This window comes from Hipposideros armiger, unplaced genomic scaffold, assembly GCF_001890085.2.
Source record: "Hipposideros armiger isolate ML-2016 unplaced genomic scaffold, ASM189008v1 scaffold_16, whole genome shotgun sequence".
Taxonomy (NCBI): domain Eukaryota; kingdom Metazoa; phylum Chordata; class Mammalia; order Chiroptera; family Hipposideridae; genus Hipposideros; species Hipposideros armiger.
Window position 1 is genome coordinate 5323503 of NW_017731366.1, and position 17800 is coordinate 5341302.

General features: G+C 40.5%; 1 protein-coding gene across 2 annotated transcripts in view; it reads left to right on the forward strand.

Moving 5' to 3' along the window:
* Positions 1-15631, forward strand: part of PLCH1 (phospholipase C eta 1) — a 230467-nt gene extending 214836 nt beyond the window's left edge. Inside the window, exons 12-17 of one of the 2 annotated variants that reach the window (XM_019627778.1) lie at positions 5227-5311; positions 7254-7400; positions 7652-7731; positions 9244-9303; positions 9749-10103; positions 12464-15631. In XM_019627778.1, the coding sequence (XP_019483323.1) occupies positions 5227-5311; positions 7254-7400; positions 7652-7731; positions 9244-9303; positions 9749-10103; positions 12464-14547 (2811 nt within the window). In that variant the 3' untranslated portion in view covers positions 14548-15631. Of the gene's footprint in view, positions 1-5226; positions 5312-7253; positions 7401-7651; positions 7732-9243; positions 9304-9748; positions 10104-12460 lie in introns of both variants that reach the window. The other variant, XM_019627783.1, reaches the window with a different exon arrangement.
* Positions 15632-17800: the final 2169 nt, after the last annotated feature.

Consider the following 17800-nt stretch of genomic DNA (forward strand, 5'->3'; position numbering starts at 1 on the left):
TATATATATATATATATATATATATATATGTATATATTGCTACCTGAATGTCTTAGCATGCCCTTCCATCATACCTCTAGCTCTTATTCCCTGAAGTCCCCCACAAAGCTCTATACTCTCTTTGCTCGCCAAGGTCCTAAAAATATGTCTTCTGACACTTCATAACTCGCTCCTTTCTGGGTTTTTTGTTTTTAGGGTTTTATCCCTCATTGCTCATTATCCAGATCTTGCACCACCAAGGAGAGCTTACAGATGGCCAGTAAAGCAGGATCCCTTCCCCCAGAGGAGGGGTGATGTGCAGGAAGTGGGAGGAAGACTAAACACTCATATTTTTTCTTTTGATTACTTTTTAATCCTTTATTTTATTTGAAAAATACTTTTATTAAAATATAGCTACCATACAGTATTATATTAGATTCAGGGGTACACCATAATTATTCAGTGTTCATATGCCTAAAGAAGCGATCACTGTGATAAGCCCAGCAACCATCTGACACAGTACCACACTATCACAATATTATTGACTATATTCCCCATGCTGTACGTTACATCCCCATGACTTATTTGTGTTATACCTGGAAATTTGAATCTCTTATTCCCGTTCACATTTTCCCTCCCTTTTTGAATTTTTCAGTTACAGTTGACATTCAGTATTATTTTAATTAACTTTAGGTGTGCAGAATCGTGGGTAGACATTTATATAATTTAAGAAGTGATCCCCCTGACTTGTCTAGTACCCACCTGGCACTATACATAGTCATTACCATGTTATTGACTATATTCCCTATGCTTTACTTTACATCTCCATGACAATTTTGTAAACTACCAATTTGTATTTCTTAATCCCTTTACCTTTTCCACCCTGCCCCCGACTCCCCTCCATCTATCACCCCAATTAATCTGTACCCATCTGACACCATTCATAGTCATTACAATATTACTGACTATATTCTTTATACCCTACATCCCCTTGGCTACTGTGTAACAGCCAATTTGTATTTCTGAATCCCTTTACCTTTTTCACCTATTCCCTCAACCCCCCTCCCATCTGGCAACCATCAAAATGTTCTCTGTATCTATGACTTTGTTTCTGTTTCGTTTGTTTGTTTCATTTAGATTCCATTTGTAAGTGAAATCATATGACATTTGTCTTTCGCTGTCTGACTTACTCAACTAAGAACAATACCCTCTAAGTCCCTTCATATTGTTGCATATAGCAAGATTTTATTCTTTGTTTTAGAGCTGAGTAATATTCCACTGTATATGTGTACCCCCTCTTCTTTATCCATTCATTCATTCTGGGATACCTAGTTTGCCTTCATATCTTGGTTATTGTAAATAATGCTGCAGTGAACAGATGGATGAACACATCCCTTCGAAGTAGTGTTTTGGGTTTCTTCAGATAAATACCCAGAAGTGGGATTACTAAGTCCTTCTTTGTCTCTTGTTATAGTTTTTGCTTTAAAGTCTATATTATCTTGTAGAAGTATTGCTACTTCAGCTTTTTATGTTTTGTTTTGTTTTTCATTTTGATTTTCATGAAATATCTTTTTCCACCCCTTTACTTTCAGTCTGTGTGTATTCGATCTGAAGTGAGTCTCTTATAGGCAGCATATATATGGGTCTTGTTTTCTTGTCCATTCAACCACCCTTATGTCTTTTCATTGGAGCATATAATCCATTTACATTGAAAGTAATTGTTGATAGATATGTAGTTATTGCCATTTTATTATTCATATATATGTACGTTTTTTTTTCATCCTAAAAAATTCCCTCTAACATTTCTTGTAATGCTGGTTTGGTGGTGATGAACTCCTGTATCATTTTCTTATCTGGGAAGGTCTTTATCTGCCCTTCAATTCTAAATGATTGCTTTGCTGGGTAGAGTAATCTTGGTTGTAGGTCCTTGATTTTCATCACATTGAATATTTTGTGCCAATCCTTTCAGGCCTGCAGGTTTCAGTTGAGAAATCGGAAGATGTCTAATGGGATCTCCCTTGTAGGTTTTCCTCCTGCTGCTTTTAAGATTCTTTCTTTTTCTTTGACCTTTGGCATTTTACTTATGATGTGTCTTAGTGGGGGCTTTTTTGAGTTCATCTTGTTTGGGACTCCGCACTTCCTGGGTTTGAAGATCCATTTCCTTTGCCAGGTTAGGGAAGTTTTCTGTCATTATTTCTTCAAATAGGCTTTCAATTCCTTACTGTCTCTTTTCTCCTTCTGGTTCCCCTATACTGCGAATGTTGGTACACTTGATGTTGTCCCAGAAGCCCCTTAAACTCTCCTCATTTTTTTGGGGGGGGATTCTTTTTGCTGTTCTGATTATTTTCTCTTACCTTATCTTCTAAATCTCTGATTCGATCCTCTGCCTCATCTACTCTGTTGATTCCCTATAATGTGTTCTTCATTTCAGTTATTGTAGTCTTTATTTCTGACTAATTCCTTCTATGTTTTCTATCTCCATTTTTATGTTCCCTATCTCTTTATTGAGTTTGCCCTGAGCTTATTGAGCATCCTTATTACCAGTTTTTTGAATTCTGCATCTGGAAGATTGCTTATCTCTATTTTGTTTAGTTCTTTTTCTGGAGCTTTGTTCTGTTTTTTCATTTGGGACATGTTTCTTTGTCTTTCTATTTTGGCTACCTCCCTGTGTCTCTTCTCTGTATAGGTAGGGCTGCTATGTCTCCCAGTCTTAGTAGAATGGTCCTATTTAGTAGGTGTGCTGTGGGGCCCAGTGGCACAATCTCCCTGGTCACCAGAGCGAGATTCTCCAGGTGTTTCCCTTGTGTGGGCTGTGCATGCCTTCCTATTGTATTTGAGCCTTGGTTGCTTTTTGCAATGGAACGGATTGACCCTTGGGCTCATTGGTTGTGAGGATTAGCTATGATTACAGTGAAGGAGCTGTGGTGCGGGGTCTGAAACTGTAGAGCAGGATTGCTTTAGCAGGGCTCTGGTGCCTGCCCAGTCTGCCCTTTGGGTGTATCATCCTGGAGGCAGCAGGGTGATGCTCTGGCTCAGTCTGAAGCTGGCCACTGGGTGTGCTGGTCCGAGGGTCTCCTGGGAGGGGACCCACTGCAGGCCACATTTAGCCACAGCCTATGCCCTCCAGAGTCTACCTGGCACGAGCCACAAAGCAACCTGGGAACCGAGGCTGGCTATTGCTAGTGCCAGGATTAGGGCTGTTCAGCCAGAGGTACAGGACATGCTAAAGCCAGGTGCTGTTTGTTTGGATTTTGTGACCTTTGAGAGATTTCAGGAAAGCCTGTGGCATGAGCCAAGGCAGGGTGATTGTATGGGAAAGCCACTGGACGTGACTTGGGTGTGCCCGAAAGTTGGTTGGTGCACTGAGTCTCAGAATCACCAGGCCATGGCAAACCAAAAAAGGTGTTAGCCAGGTTGATGGAGACTCAGGTATGGTGGCCACCTGTGTCTGCATGCTAGGAGTTGGAAGGGCTCAACAAAGATATAATGGCTTCCGCCAACTCCTCCTCATGGAGAAAGCTGACCCTTCAGCCCTTGCCCTGAAGCTAGACAATTTAGTTTCTCCCCGAATGCCTCTGGTGCCTTTTGAGCCGCTGCCCTAGAACAGCAGCTCAGAGCGATTGAGTCTGTCAGTGAGTAAGTCCATGCACGGGTTCTTTAAGAGGAGCGCCTAGGACTGCTGCCACCTAACAGCTCACACAGCCACAATCTCCACTGATTTTCACAGCCAGAAGTTATAGGTCTTCTCTCCCTAGCACTGGAACCTTGGGCTTAGGAACCTGGTGTGGGGCTGGGACACCTTGCTCCTCTAGGGGGGACCTCTGCAGCCGAGATATCCCTCCCAACTCTTAATGATCACTCACAGGTGTGGGACTAGCCTGTTCTGCATCTTGGCCCCTCCTATAACAGTCTCAAGGTAGCTTCTTCAATATGTTCTTAGTTGTAGGGCTTCGGTTCATGTAGACTTCAGGCAATTCTCAATCACGGTTGTTCTGTAGCTTAGATGTAATTTTGATGTAGTTGTGAGAGGAGGTAAGCACAGTGTTTACCTACTCTGACATCTTGACCAGATATAAATAATCTTTTTATTTTTTAATACTTTTAAATTTACATTATAGTACACAATTGGTTTAACTACATTAAAATTCACAAATCAAATGTGGATAACTTAATTACTATGCAACCCAGTTTAAAGACAGAACCCCCAGAAAGCTTCTGTCTAGACTGCCAATTAATACTGCCCCCCCATCAAACACCAACCCCCATCATAATAGATTAATTTTGTCTGTGCTCAGACTTCATGTAAATGGACTTCTACAGTATTTACTTTTTTTTTTTTTTAAGATTTTTATTGGGGAGTTCTGGGGATGGGAACAGTGCTGGGGAATTGGGGGAAGGGGAACAGACAAGTTGCTGTCTTTTTGTTCTTCAGTCTAGTTGTGGAGGACGTTGCTTCACTGGCCCAAGTTGGCACCATCATTGTGCTCTTTCTGGGTGAGGCAGATCAGTCGCCGGCTTCTGAACGGCCACTCACGGCGGCTGCTCACGCTGGCTGCTGGCTACACACGGTAGCCCATGGCAACCCACTGCCACAGGGGCTGCAGCCTACGCCGTCGCTGGCGACTCACAGCAGCCCAGCTCTAGGTTGAACTGTTGTTCAGCATCTTAGCTGTGGAGGGCAGTGTCACTGGCCCTCATATGTGGGATCTGAACTGGGGCCCTCTGGCGTCCCAAGCCAGCTCTTAACCATTGCACCACTCGGCCGGCCCTACAGTATTTACTTTTTTATGTCTCACTCACGCTACACTATGTCTATGTACCAGAACTTCGTTCCTTTTCATTGTTGTATAGTATTAATTAATGAATATTTCACAATTTATCCATCCGGCTCATGATAGATATTTAGGTTGTTTCCATTGTGTGACTATTACGAATGTAGCTGCTGTGAGCATTTGTGTGGGCAAAACTCTCCTTTCTGTTGGGTACATACCCTGAACTGAAGTTGTAGGTCATTGGGTAGTTTGTGTAGCAGTAGTAGATATTGACAAACAAACATTTAATCTTTTCTTTTATTACTGTCTCATATATCTGAATCTGTTGTACCTGGTAGAGTTTCTCTTTCTTAATAAGCACCTAATAAAATGGATTGCTGTTAAAATGTGGACATTTAGATCAATATTCTCGTATTAATTAACACATGTGTAGAAATGTATTAGTTGTGATAATATACCTTCTTTATTTATATAGATCATTGATCCTTTTGTTGAAGTTGAAATTATTGGATTGCCCGTAGATTGTTGTAAAGATCAAACCCGTGTGGTGGATGACAATGGTAAGACAATGATGATCTGTGTTCACTTTTAATTGCTATGCCTTAGAAATAGAATTTGCACTGAAAAGGAAAAATGTGTCTACATAGAAGACCATAAGTCCATAACTGCCATCTGAGATTATGTTCAGCTCTCTTCAACACATAAAACTAAGTAAATGTGAGACTGATGCATGGAATGTCTCGATGGACATAGTCTCTCAAGACTTTTGCTTTTGAAGCAAAAATATTTTTTCTATTAAAAAGAATGAATTATATTTTAAAGAGCTAGGTTAAAACTCCACTTAGGAAAATACCTCCATTATATTTCTATATTGTGTTTTCAGTACGTGAGTTGCCTCAAAACTATCATTTGTGAATGAGAGTTTGTGAATCGCCATCTGGGTGATTTCTCATGTTTCCTGGAGCATGTGAAACATTAAAGGCAAGTGCAGCATGCTCTGGCTAGAACATTCTTGTATTTTGGCCATAGTGTGAATGAAGAAAGCTTTCTTTACCCAGCCTTCATGTCTTTTTCTTGGTAATCTTCTAAGAATTGTTTGTTTGTGCATTTGACAAACATTATTGCATACCTGTTTCTTTCCATCTCTAGTCATTAATACTCTAAAATAAATCTAAGCCACAATTCTCAAAATATTTGAGAAATTAGAGATTCATAGACAGACTGTAAGGGGAGTTTTTCTAAGTGCTAGTTTAAGGAAAGAAATTTGGGGGTCCAAGAGTGGCACAAATCTGTTACTTAGAAAATAACATGCTTAAAGAAAGCAAACACCCTATATTGCCTTTTTCTACCAGTGTTCAATAGATTTTTTTTTTCTCAGAAACAACTGAGAGGTCATAACTAAGTCAACAAAAAAATAATTTCTTCTTGTGTTCAGGGGGGGCATTTTGATGATTTTCAGTCTGTAATTATTTCATTAACTGAGGAATTTAACAGGGTTAAATGCTGATGTCCTCTGAATGCGTACATTTAATAAAACTTATTTTCAGTTTTTAAAAGGAAAAACTTATAGAGTACTTAAATTTTTATCAGTTTAAATAATTGTTTATCTGAGAGAATTTTATCAAGAAATAAATACATTTTGGCTTTTAGAATTTGAATTGAAGTCTATATCTTTCTGTTTCTTCTCAGTAGCTATGAAAATATCTTCCATGTATTAAGGTCTTGCTTCGTGAGAAGCCACTGGAAATCAATAGTGCCCAGTCTAATTAGGCTTTGTTACTAATTACATGATCTTAGGCTCATTATTTTCTTTGAACATCAATTTTATAGTGAACATTAATTCACTATAAAATGAATTATACTTATATTTCCTACTTTTAAAAAAAATGAGCATGTATCATGTAATTTTTAAAAGCTTATATATTTTTGAAAGTCAGTAATATACATTTTTTTTCTTAATTAGAAAAGGAGAAAAACAAAACCTGCCCTGCCACCCTTGGAGGATTGCTATAAGAATTAAGTAGGATGATACGTGGTAGCATTGAAATCGGCACATCACCTTATAAAATGGTTGCTGGTGATTATTACAGCAACACAATCTTCAGTGGGCGAGAAGCATAATTCTATTGATAGGGGATGGGGTGGGGAACATTATCGTTTTTGCTAAAACTTTCTTAGATCACTACTATAGATGCTTTGTGACCTCATGAAAGCATCCTGACTATTGTCTAAAAGAGCATCCTCTACAATGCAGTTTGGCATCAAAGATTATTAGCATTGATGTAATCATTTACAGGAAATTTTCTTAGCAATTATTTTCTAGCAAAAGGGTAAATTCCAAGGCTTTATTTCAGTAAAGCATTCTGAAATGGCTCGGTCATCTGTATCAGTTTCATAAAATTGCCAGCAATTTTCACCGTTTGCTTGGCAGATGTTGTGGCCAATTCATTTCTAGCCAAGCCCTTTGCTTTTCTGATTTTTCTTTTTCTATTTTTTTCTGAGGATTTAACCCTGTGTGGGAAGAAACCCTGACATTTACAGTACACATGCCAGAAATAGCTTTGGTGCGGTTCCTCGTGTGGGATCATGATCCTATTGGACGAGACTTTGTTGGGCAGAGAACTGTGACCTTCAGCAGCCTAGTGCCTGGTAGGTATGGGCTGGCCTCTTCTCTCTGGACTGACCATTCTGCTTTCTTTGGAAGATTTACTATATACCATATGTGATATACACAGTATATAACACGATATATAAAATGTGTTGTATGGTCATGTGAGTGTTAACAGGCGTTGTGAAATGTAAAGAACTGTAGTCAAGTCAGATACTTAATTCACTTGCACCCATGGGAAAGCCAAATGCAAGTTCAACTAAAAGGAAACTACTTTCTCTCCTTTTACCAGGCTACCGGCATGTCTATTTGGAAGGACTGACAGAAGCATCCATATTTGTCCATGTAACAATCAATGAAATCTATGGAAAGGTGAGAAAGATTATATGGCTTAAAGCCACAGGCAACCCATAATATGGTCCTGAGCAAAGTTATTTATTGACGAATGCATTAAAGGCCAGCCCATCTCGATGAGCTGTTCCTTATCAGAAAGCTATAGGGAAGCCCAGTGAACCCATTGTGCTATCCTGCCCTCAGGTCCCAATCCACGTGTGTTCCTTCTACCCTTTAAGGGTGTGTCCTCATTCCTTCCACCCGGGGGGCCTTTCTGGGCTTATGAGAAAACTATTCTCTAAAATGATTATTTGCTTGGCTAAAACAGTGAAGATAGAGTTAAACATTGAATTTTAATTCTTAAAAAGTCCCAGCTGGCTGCAGTGGGACATGTAGTGTCACAGATGTTTGATAAATGACTTGTACTAACTAAGCTGTGATCCCAGCCAGTGCTAAGCAGGATGCATTCATTTGATGGCATTCTATTTAACTGAAAACCTAAAACTCATGAATGAATTTAAAGCCACCCACAGGGCTTAAAAGAAAGAGACTACGAGAATGTGTTCCACCTGATGCTGCCCTCCTCATTCTAGAACTCACTGGAGGTTCACAGATCAATAGGCCGCCCTCTGGTCATGCCAAGCGACTGGGGACTTGGCCACTGGAATGAATTTTCAGGACCAGCTGTGATTTAGAGGGACTGTGAGAGCTTTGAATAAAGCCCAGGAATGTGCAGTGCTCTTTTCCAGGAATTCTATTCTAGCCTGGAGCTTCTCCTTCAGAAGCATTTACATTTTCTGTGCCTCAGCTTCCTCATCTGTAAAATGGGTGTAACATAGTGCTTACCTCATTAATAAATGTGTGTTATCCTTAGAAACCTGCCTGGCCCACACAGTACACGCTCAAAAATGCTGGCTAATATTAATATTATTATGACTGCAAGCTAATTGCTAAGGAATGGGCCAATTCAGCCTAAGTTAGGGGTACATTAGGGGTTTATTTCACATCAGTCGGGGTGGGGAGATACTAAGGATCCTATTTTCTAAGAGCGATGTTTTATTTCACAACTTTCTATGTATAGTCCTGGGTTTCTGTTTGTGCTGCTTGTTGAGATCCTTCCTCTGGCCTAAATACATACAAATGTGAGTGATCGAAAAATGGTTCTTGAATTTCTAGAAATCTCAGGTAAACTAAGTCGTTTCTCTAGCATTTATCATGCTTGAGGGAAACAATAAAATTCAGAAGTTGTTTCAAACTTGAGCCAGAAATAAACTCAAATATGAAAAAGAAAGTGTTCCATAGGACTTCTCTCTCCTAAATAAGTGTCCACTTATAAGTCATATTATTTATCCCTTTCAAGGTCTGTTTGGGTTGGGATGCACAAGCCCCAATGTGGTGGTGGTGAGTTGAACAATGAATGAACCTGTGGCAAAAACACTGAAAACTGGAAGACAGGGTTTACAGAAACATATGCATTTTTTTCTCTTTTGTTTTGACTTGTGCCACCTTCTTGAATGGGCCCCAATTGTGTTTTGTTTTTTTCCCTTGCAGTGGAGCCCTTTAATACTCAACCCCAGTTACACTATATTACACTTTCTAGGAGCTACAAAGGTAGTTTTTCAGCATGGTGCTTGGTTCTCGCTGGCCTATTTCTTTTTCAATGGTTCTGGCAGCATGCTCTCTCATGTCACTCCATTTTCCTGCTTACCACTTTGAAATGTGCCGTCTATTGCTTGAAGGCGACTGGAGTTCTTAACAGTCCATTAACTGCGGAAACATTTCCTACCACCTTGTCATCTCTGGGTAGGAACCTTATGGGAAAGCTTGGTTGTGAAAATGGAAGGCTGCCTTCCCCACAAAACAAGGTTGAGAAGACGTGCATGGCGTTGTGCAAACATGCTGTGAGCTGCTGTTTTCTTGGTTTGAGTCTATACTCCAGTGGCTGTCAAATTTCATGTTGTATATCCATTTTTTTTCATGGAGCTGTCATTTCAAAGGCAAGTTGTCGCCACAGTGGCATTCGCTTGACTTGTGGTTGGTCCTTTTGTATCTTTAGAACAGACAGCTCCAAGGTCTGAAGGGTCTGTTCAACAAGAACCCCAGGCACAGCTCTTCAGAAAACAGTTCCCATTATGTGCGGAAGCGATCGATTGGCGATAGGATCCTGCGGCGCACGGCCAGCGCTCCGGCCAAAGGCAGAAAGAAGAGCAAGATGGGCTTCCAGGAAATGGTCGAGATCAAGGATTCTGAGTCTGAGCCTGCAGGAGATCAAGACGGTGTCCTGAGGAGGACCACCCGGAGTCTGCAAGTGCGTCCTGTCTCTATGCCTGTCGACAAAAATTTTTTGGGGGCTTTGTCGCTGCCTATATCCAAAACAGCAAATGACACTGAAGGAAAGGAAAACGCTCTGGGTAAGTAAGATATGTTAAGTTTCTCTAAAGATAAACCCCTGTAAGCTTCATTTTGATCTGATTATCATTATGACGGGGTTGACATTTTGTAGTCAGTATAAAATACACTAAAAAATAAATAATTTTTAATGTTACGTTTTAGACCAGATTTTAAACTTTGGGTATGTGTGTGTGTGTGGGGGGGGGGGGGGGGTAGAAGAGCTGTTTCCTAGTCCCTAAGGTCTTAAAATTACATCTGACGTTGACAGTGAGGGATAAGAGAAAGCACCAGGTATGACGACATGGAGCCTAGTTACGAGAGAGGGAGGTGAAACCTGCAAACTATGAGCAGAGATCATGGTTTTTCTATGTGGGCACCATATTTACTGACTGTTCTGAGCTCCAACAGAGTTATGTTGATTTTTTTTGAAGTTGAATGTAGTTGTGTTTCTCTCCCTGCCATATAATACATTTCCATGATGGGAAATGTTTATGGAGAAGGACGAAAGGCCAGATGTTACATGCAAGCCACTGTCTTCACTTGAGAAATCTTTGCTTCCGCAAGAGGTAGCTCAGGCGATGTTTTCCTGTGGCCTCATTTCCCTGATCCTGGGATGTTGGCATGTTACAGTTACAGGCTCCTCAGGCCTAGGGACCAGGTGTTACCCATCTTTTCAAGCATAATGCTTCACTCATATCAAGAACTTGATAAAGAGAGATGCCTGCTTTGCGGTGTACCAAAGAACTCTTGACTTCTGTCGGTGACTCCTTCTTCTGCCTTATTTTCAGTAATTTAAACACCACAACTCTGTCTAGTTGATGTCTCTGCAACAAATACATTTTAATTAAGTCAAAATCACCTGAGACAAGTAGAATGTGATACCTGTTTCTTTTAGCAAAATTCCCTTTCTATCATACAATCTAATTTCAATGATCTACTTGCTCACAAAAACCATTTTATTTCTATTGATTTTTTCTGAATGACCTATTTGAAGGAGAAAAAGGGAGTTTTAAAAGTTTGAAATTTTGCTAAGAGCAGTGTCAGGAGAGATGAAATGTGTGCTTTAAAATTTATTTCAAAACTCCATTTTGGAGGAAATAAAGCTGTAGTAAATATAAATTGATAACTGATCTATTAATGCCAAAATTAAGATGTTAATTCAACAAGGTGAGTTAGAAAGCAATATTGAGGTGATGTTTCTTTCCTCCCTTTAAAAAACAATTATATAAGTTAATCATTCAGATAAATAGATGAAAGAAAGAAAGAAAGAGAAAGAAAGGGAGAAAGAAACCTATGGAGCAATACATAGGCATGGAATGATGCAAGTTATGATGTAGAAAACAATATTAAATGGAGAAAATATGAATACAAAATTTTATACATAGTTCTTTTCCTCTACAAAAGCTTGCAGTGGCTTTCTCTGGTAACATCATAGGATATTTATATTTTTTTCCTGATAATTTTTGGGTTTATCAAACTTTTAAGATGAATTTTTTAGTTAGGAAAATAATAAGTTAAACAAATTCTTCTTGTATCTCATGACTAAAAGCATTTAAACATTACTAAAATAATCTGATCAAGAATACCTGAACACCTAACATTGTCTTAGCACTATACTAAACATGATGGGGTCCACCCAAGTTACTGTGAATTGTGTGTTTTTATAGTTTTCTTTACTGTGCTTGATATTTCACTGCCCCTTGTTAGGGAAGAATGTGATATGAAATGTATGTATTAAAAACAAAAATACGGTTAACAGAAAATTAGATATTAGCAGTGGCATGGAATTCATGACCAATTCTTGATTTTTACATTTTAAATTCAACAGATATTGATATTTTAATACATTTATTGCACCTTCCAATTTGTTTTAGAGATTAATTGAATTAGATCTTTTGCTAAAATGTTTTTTTTTTTAAATGGTATGACTTGTGCTTTTTACTAATACATGCCTAACTTTGAAAGCTTATAGTATCTTGCTTACAGGTGCCACAATACTTTGTTTAACAGAGCTGTCTTGTTCTGTTTCTATTGCCATGCTTCTGTGTAGTACAAATCTGAATAGGAAACAACTTAAGGTAATCCTCACTGTAAAAGTATGGTAACTCATTGACATTTTTTTTGGTAATGAATATTACATCCTCAACTGATGTAATAGATTTTCAAAGGGAAGCTTCAGTGAAATTCCCATAAATATATTTTACCATTTATTCATCACACAGATACTTTGTTGCAAATCTATGCAATCCATAATTATATTTTGTCACAAGGTAACAAATTTACATTCTCCATTTGTCTGTCTGAAGACAAACATGAGTGTTTGCAGCTCTCACATAAAGCGGTACATGCCACCTAAACTGTTGTTTATTTCATTCAGCAGACGTTCAGGATGGCAGCAGAAATGGGAAGACAACTATAAAAGAGCAACATTTTCCAAATTTCAACAAAAAGTTATCCTCTTCCTCCAGCGCTCTCCTCAACAAAGACATCAGCCAAGGGGATTCTGCTATTTCTACTGCTAACCTGTCAATCACAGGACAGTTGGGAGTGCTGGGTCCTAAGGGTGGGAGAACCAAATCAAATGTGACAGGTGACTGCCAGGAACATCGCTGCCCCAACAAATCCCTCTCCCCAAAGCATTTGGCTCTTAAACCTGCAGTTAACCCAACACAAGATCTCTGTGGTGTGAAAACCAAGGAAAATGGGAATGCTGGGGGCTTTGCGGAAGAAAAAAGCACATTGTCTGGAAGCATCTTTTCTCAAAGCAACCTGGAGATTAAGAGCTTGGAAGGTAATTGGGGTAAGGGCAGACCCGCAACATCCTTTTCTTTGTCAGACGTCTCTACGCTCTGTTCTGACATACCTGACTTACATTCTACAGTGAATCTGCAGGACAGTGATATTTCTCATCTTATTGACAATGTCACTTTAATGAACGAGAATGATCCGGGCAGTTCCATCTCAGCACTGATTGGCCAGTTTGGTGATACCAGCGATCAGACTAACCTCACAGTTGTTTCTCATCTTCATAGCACTAGTGTGATGTCAGGCCATCCTCCCTTACCCACCATGAACCTTAAAATGCCCTCCAAGCATGGCTCTTCCAGGGGAAAACCCAAGTCATCCTTACTGTGCTCATCTCCTGAGCCGATTGCATTCTCGAGTCCTGAGACCTCCAAACACTCAATGCACACAGTTGCTTGTGAAACTGCCTGCACTCCTACTGTCTCTAAAATTAAACCAGATGATGACCTTTCTGGTAAGGCCAAGACAGGGGCCGTGGAAAGTAGCCTGCCTCTTTCCTCTAATACTTCTCATTGCTGGTTGCCAAAAAGTCCCACCAATGGCAAAGCTTGGGAAATACTGAGGAATCGCAGCCCCACCTCTTCCGCTGACTTGACACTGGGAGATGTAATAGCTGATCCCGCTCTCTGTTTAAATTCTGGGGAGAGCAGTCTCGTGGAAATGGATGGAGACTCAGAAAATCTGTCTATACCAACTTGTGACTATAGGAGAGACGACACAAATCACCTCGCTTCTCCTTTAAAACTGAAGTACAGCCAGGATATAGTGGAACATTTTCAAAGAGGCTTAAGAAATGGCTACTGTAAAGAGACTCTCCACCCTTCTGTAGCTGAAATATTCAACAATCTTCAAGATGACAACAATCAAGGTATTTCTGGTCTAAACTATCAGGGTGCTGGTTTTATGCATAAGCACTTCTCCAATTCAGATGTAAAAATGAACCAGACCTGCGTGCCCCCATCTAGTGCTCAGGACTTGCATGCCCCTGCACCCAGCCAGTCTCCACGCCCTCCCCTGCCTGCTCTGAAGCTGCCCAGCCCTTGCAAATCCAAAAGCCTGGGAGACTTAACATCAGAGGACATCGCCTGCAATTTTGAAAGCAAGTACCAGTGTATTACTAAGAGTTTTGTTACCACTGGAATCAGAGAGAGGAAGGGTATGACTATGAAGACAAAGTCCTTGGAGCCGATCGATGCTCTGACGGAGCAGCTGCGGAAGCTCGTGTCCTTTGATCAGGAAGATGGCTGCCAAGTGCTGTATTCCAAGCAGGATGCCCATCAGTTCCCCAGGGCACTGGTCCGGAAGTTGTCATCCAGAAGTCAGAGCAGAGTGCGCAATATTGCCAGTCGTGCCAAGGAAAAGCAGGAAGCCAACAAGCAGAAAGGTGTGAACCCCAGCAATGTGGGAGGAGTGATTCTTCGGAGCAAACCCTCAGGGCCCACGCCTGTGGGGAACCGGCACTCCACCGGCTCCTACATAGCAGGTTACCTGAGGAGCGCCAAAGGCGGGGGTGGCGTGGAGGGCCGAGGCATTCCCGAGGGCGCGTGCACAGCCCTGCGCGCTGGCCACGCAGACCAGTTCTGTTCGGATAATTCTGCTTTGCAGACAGAGCCAAGCAGCGATGATAAACCAGAAATTTATTTTCTTCTGAGACTGTGAATTACATAACACTGCGTTTTCCATGTTTACAAGGTATTCTGTAGAATTGTCACAGCTTTCAGTAAAAATGGTCCTTGGCCTTGCAATGATTTGAAAATGTATTTTTAAACTTGTATTTTGGCCTCCCTTTGACTCCATCTGTTCTTCCTGTTTATGCATTTATGTATAGATTTGGGTGACATTTCCCATGTACCTAGGATCTTTCTTCCCTGTAAACTCTTCTGGTATGAAATGTGTGCATGACCTAATAAGAAACTTCTCAGCAGCCTGGGGTATAATGTCCGTATGCTTCACCGACATGACATGCTCTTTACTCTGTGTCCTCAGATCACAGTCACAAACATAGGCATTTTTACTCTCTAACTCTTGAGTTAATTAGGATGACTTTGCAAAGGACAGAGGGATGAATTCTTTATCTTAAAGCCATTATCATCTTTCCTAGTTTTCAGTCTTTATTGAGAAGCCCCAATGCATTTTATAACTCAGTTAAAAGAAGACTTAAATAGTTAACTTTACCTTTTAAGATTTCTTTACACTGTCCAGAATGAGAGTTCAAAAGAGATTGGTAGCTGCTTCCCCCAGACCCTCAATTTTAGAGTAAGCTGTGAGATTAGGAGGAATAAAGCAAACTTCTGTATATAAGGACAAACTTGTTTGTTTTACATAAATTTTGTTACATATTTTTGCTAATGGCTTTCTATGTAACAAGAAAACAGTTGCCAAGCTATTTGTTGTACTTTTGCATTTTCTGATTAATTTATAGACTGCAAATAATGGCTTTCAGAATGAGGGACTCCCATCAGACACTAACAATAATAGTAGCAGAAATTGAAAACTTCCCCTAAAGTTTTCAAGAAAAACAAACAAACCTTTCTTATAATAAAATCCAAGTGAATAGACAATTAGAAGAAACCTTTTTCCTTCAGGGAGCCAAGTAACTATATTTTAGTACCAACATACATTATTTTCACCATGAATCCATTTTTTAATTGCATGTTCTGATGTCCCTCTGCTTTTTTGTAATATTAACTGCAATGATGTTCTTGGAATTCATGAAAATATAATTAAAACAGATTTTTAAACACTTGGTGAATTTTTTTTTTTCAATTGAAGTTCGTATGATGACTGTTCAGTAAGAAACCCAGAGCACTTGGAAATATTTTTCCTTTTCATCTCTTCACAGCAGAAGAGATAAGTTCTATGGGGGACAGACAGTTTCAAGCAACCATTTATGTCTCTGAATGTTTTCGTTATGCTTTAAAGACAATATTTGTAAGGTGACTTGAAAAGAAATGAAATATAATGAGTTTCTTTGCATTCGGTATTGATATTGCTAGTTCAAAAATATTCCTTCCCAAATCCTGCCCTGTGGGGATAGGGAGAACAGGGAAAGGCAGGCAAGATGGCATATTTGGCACATCAGACCACCTGAAGTTTTGTGTGGGGAGGAAAACAATCAGACCCTGGTTGCCCTTGGTCCCACCTCTGAACTTCCCCCCATGGTGAGCGTCTCTGTCTTCGGACAAGCCCTGGGTAGCTGGTTGGGGTAGGAATGTAATGGTGAAAGGGAGAGTTACCCATTTTCATCCCCTTAGTGAACCTGAGACTTTGTTGTCTTCTTGGGAGCTCTGAACCCACAAAGTTTTATGCTTAGACCTTGGCTTGTTTTTAAAGTATACTTGTCTTAAAAGACATTGACATGATATACAGTTGTTGACATTCATTTCCAAAGAGATAGACCTTAGCTGCCTTTTGTACTTTGATATAATCTGTATTCTTAAAGAAATCCAGGAGTTTACATTTGGATGTCAACCCTGTCTCAAAGTGATCTAGTAGTAACATCAATGGTTGGTGCCAAGTGATGGGTTATCAGACCAACACCCCAGATGCCCACGTGTTTCTGTTGTCCATACATGCAGTATTCCACTGATAAGACTTGAGAAGAGAAAGCAACTTCATAATTACTATTTGGGGATTGCCTAATAAGGAAAAGGAGGCAATAAATCTTAAATTCTACTACAGACTTTCAGTGCTCACATTAGACTCCTCAATCAGGGTTTCTTTCACTTGTTGGGAGAAGGGATCAGGAACTCACTCAGTCCTAAGGAAATCACATAGCAAGTGAGATCAAGCAAGATATTAACAGGGCTTTTTTTTTTTTTTTTTAACTTTTAGAACTAGACAGTCCAGGAAGTTCCCAGTCTCTGCAAAGTCTGAGTAGAGCAAGCCCTGTGGAGTTTCAAAGTTTTCTCATTTGATTCCTTTTAGAGGCTGGATGGCATATTCCAAGGCTGAGCAGTGACAGGTGACTGAGAGGGTTGCCTGCTGCAGTGGCGATATCCACAGAGGACAGAGTAAAGCTTCTTAACATAAATCTAGTGAAGCCACCTTTCCCACTTAAGAGCCTTTAGTGCATCCGCATCACTTATGGAATAAGGTTTCAGAGCCTTGCATACAAGGTCTCTTTGATTTGGTGCCCTTGTCCATTTCTGACCTGCTTAGAATGCTCTTTCCATCTTTTCCCACTACCTTTTCCAAGACATATCCTGAAGTTCCTTTCCTCTAGTCTAGATAGCCTTCTCTGATTGTCATCTCCTTTTCCCTGGTTGTATTGAACCCATCAAGAATTACCTAATTCTGGGGGCGGCCGAGCGGCTCAGTTGGTTAAGAGTGTGTATGAGCTCTGAGCAACAGGGTCGCCCGTTCAATTCCCACATGGGCCAGTGAGCTGCGCCCAAGCTAAGCTGCCAACAGGTGGCAGGATGGCTCAGCTGGTGAGAGCATGTGCTCCTAACAACAAGGTTGCTGGTTTGATTCCCTCATGGGATGGTGGGCTACGCCCACCCGCAACTAAGACTGAACACGGCATCTTGAGCTGAGCGGCTGTGAGCTGCCAACGGGTGGCTGGATGGCGACTGGACTTGGAGCTGAGCTAGCTGTGCCCTCTACAACTAAGATTGAAGGGCAACAACTTGGCTGTTTCCCTCTCCCAATTCCCCAATTAAAAAGAAAAGAAAAGAAAAGACAGAATTACCCAATTCCACCTGGGAGCCTCCAATTCCACTCCGTTGTGTCAATCTGTTCACATGGCTGCCTCCTCCACTAGAGTTTGACCCCTCTGAGGGCAGTGCCTTGTGCCCTTCCCCTGACTCAAGGCCTGGTACCTGTTTGCATTCAAGAAACATTTGGTAAATTGATGAATAAGGGAACTTTGGGAAAATGTGGAGCAAACATTTGTCTGATGCCTGTTGCA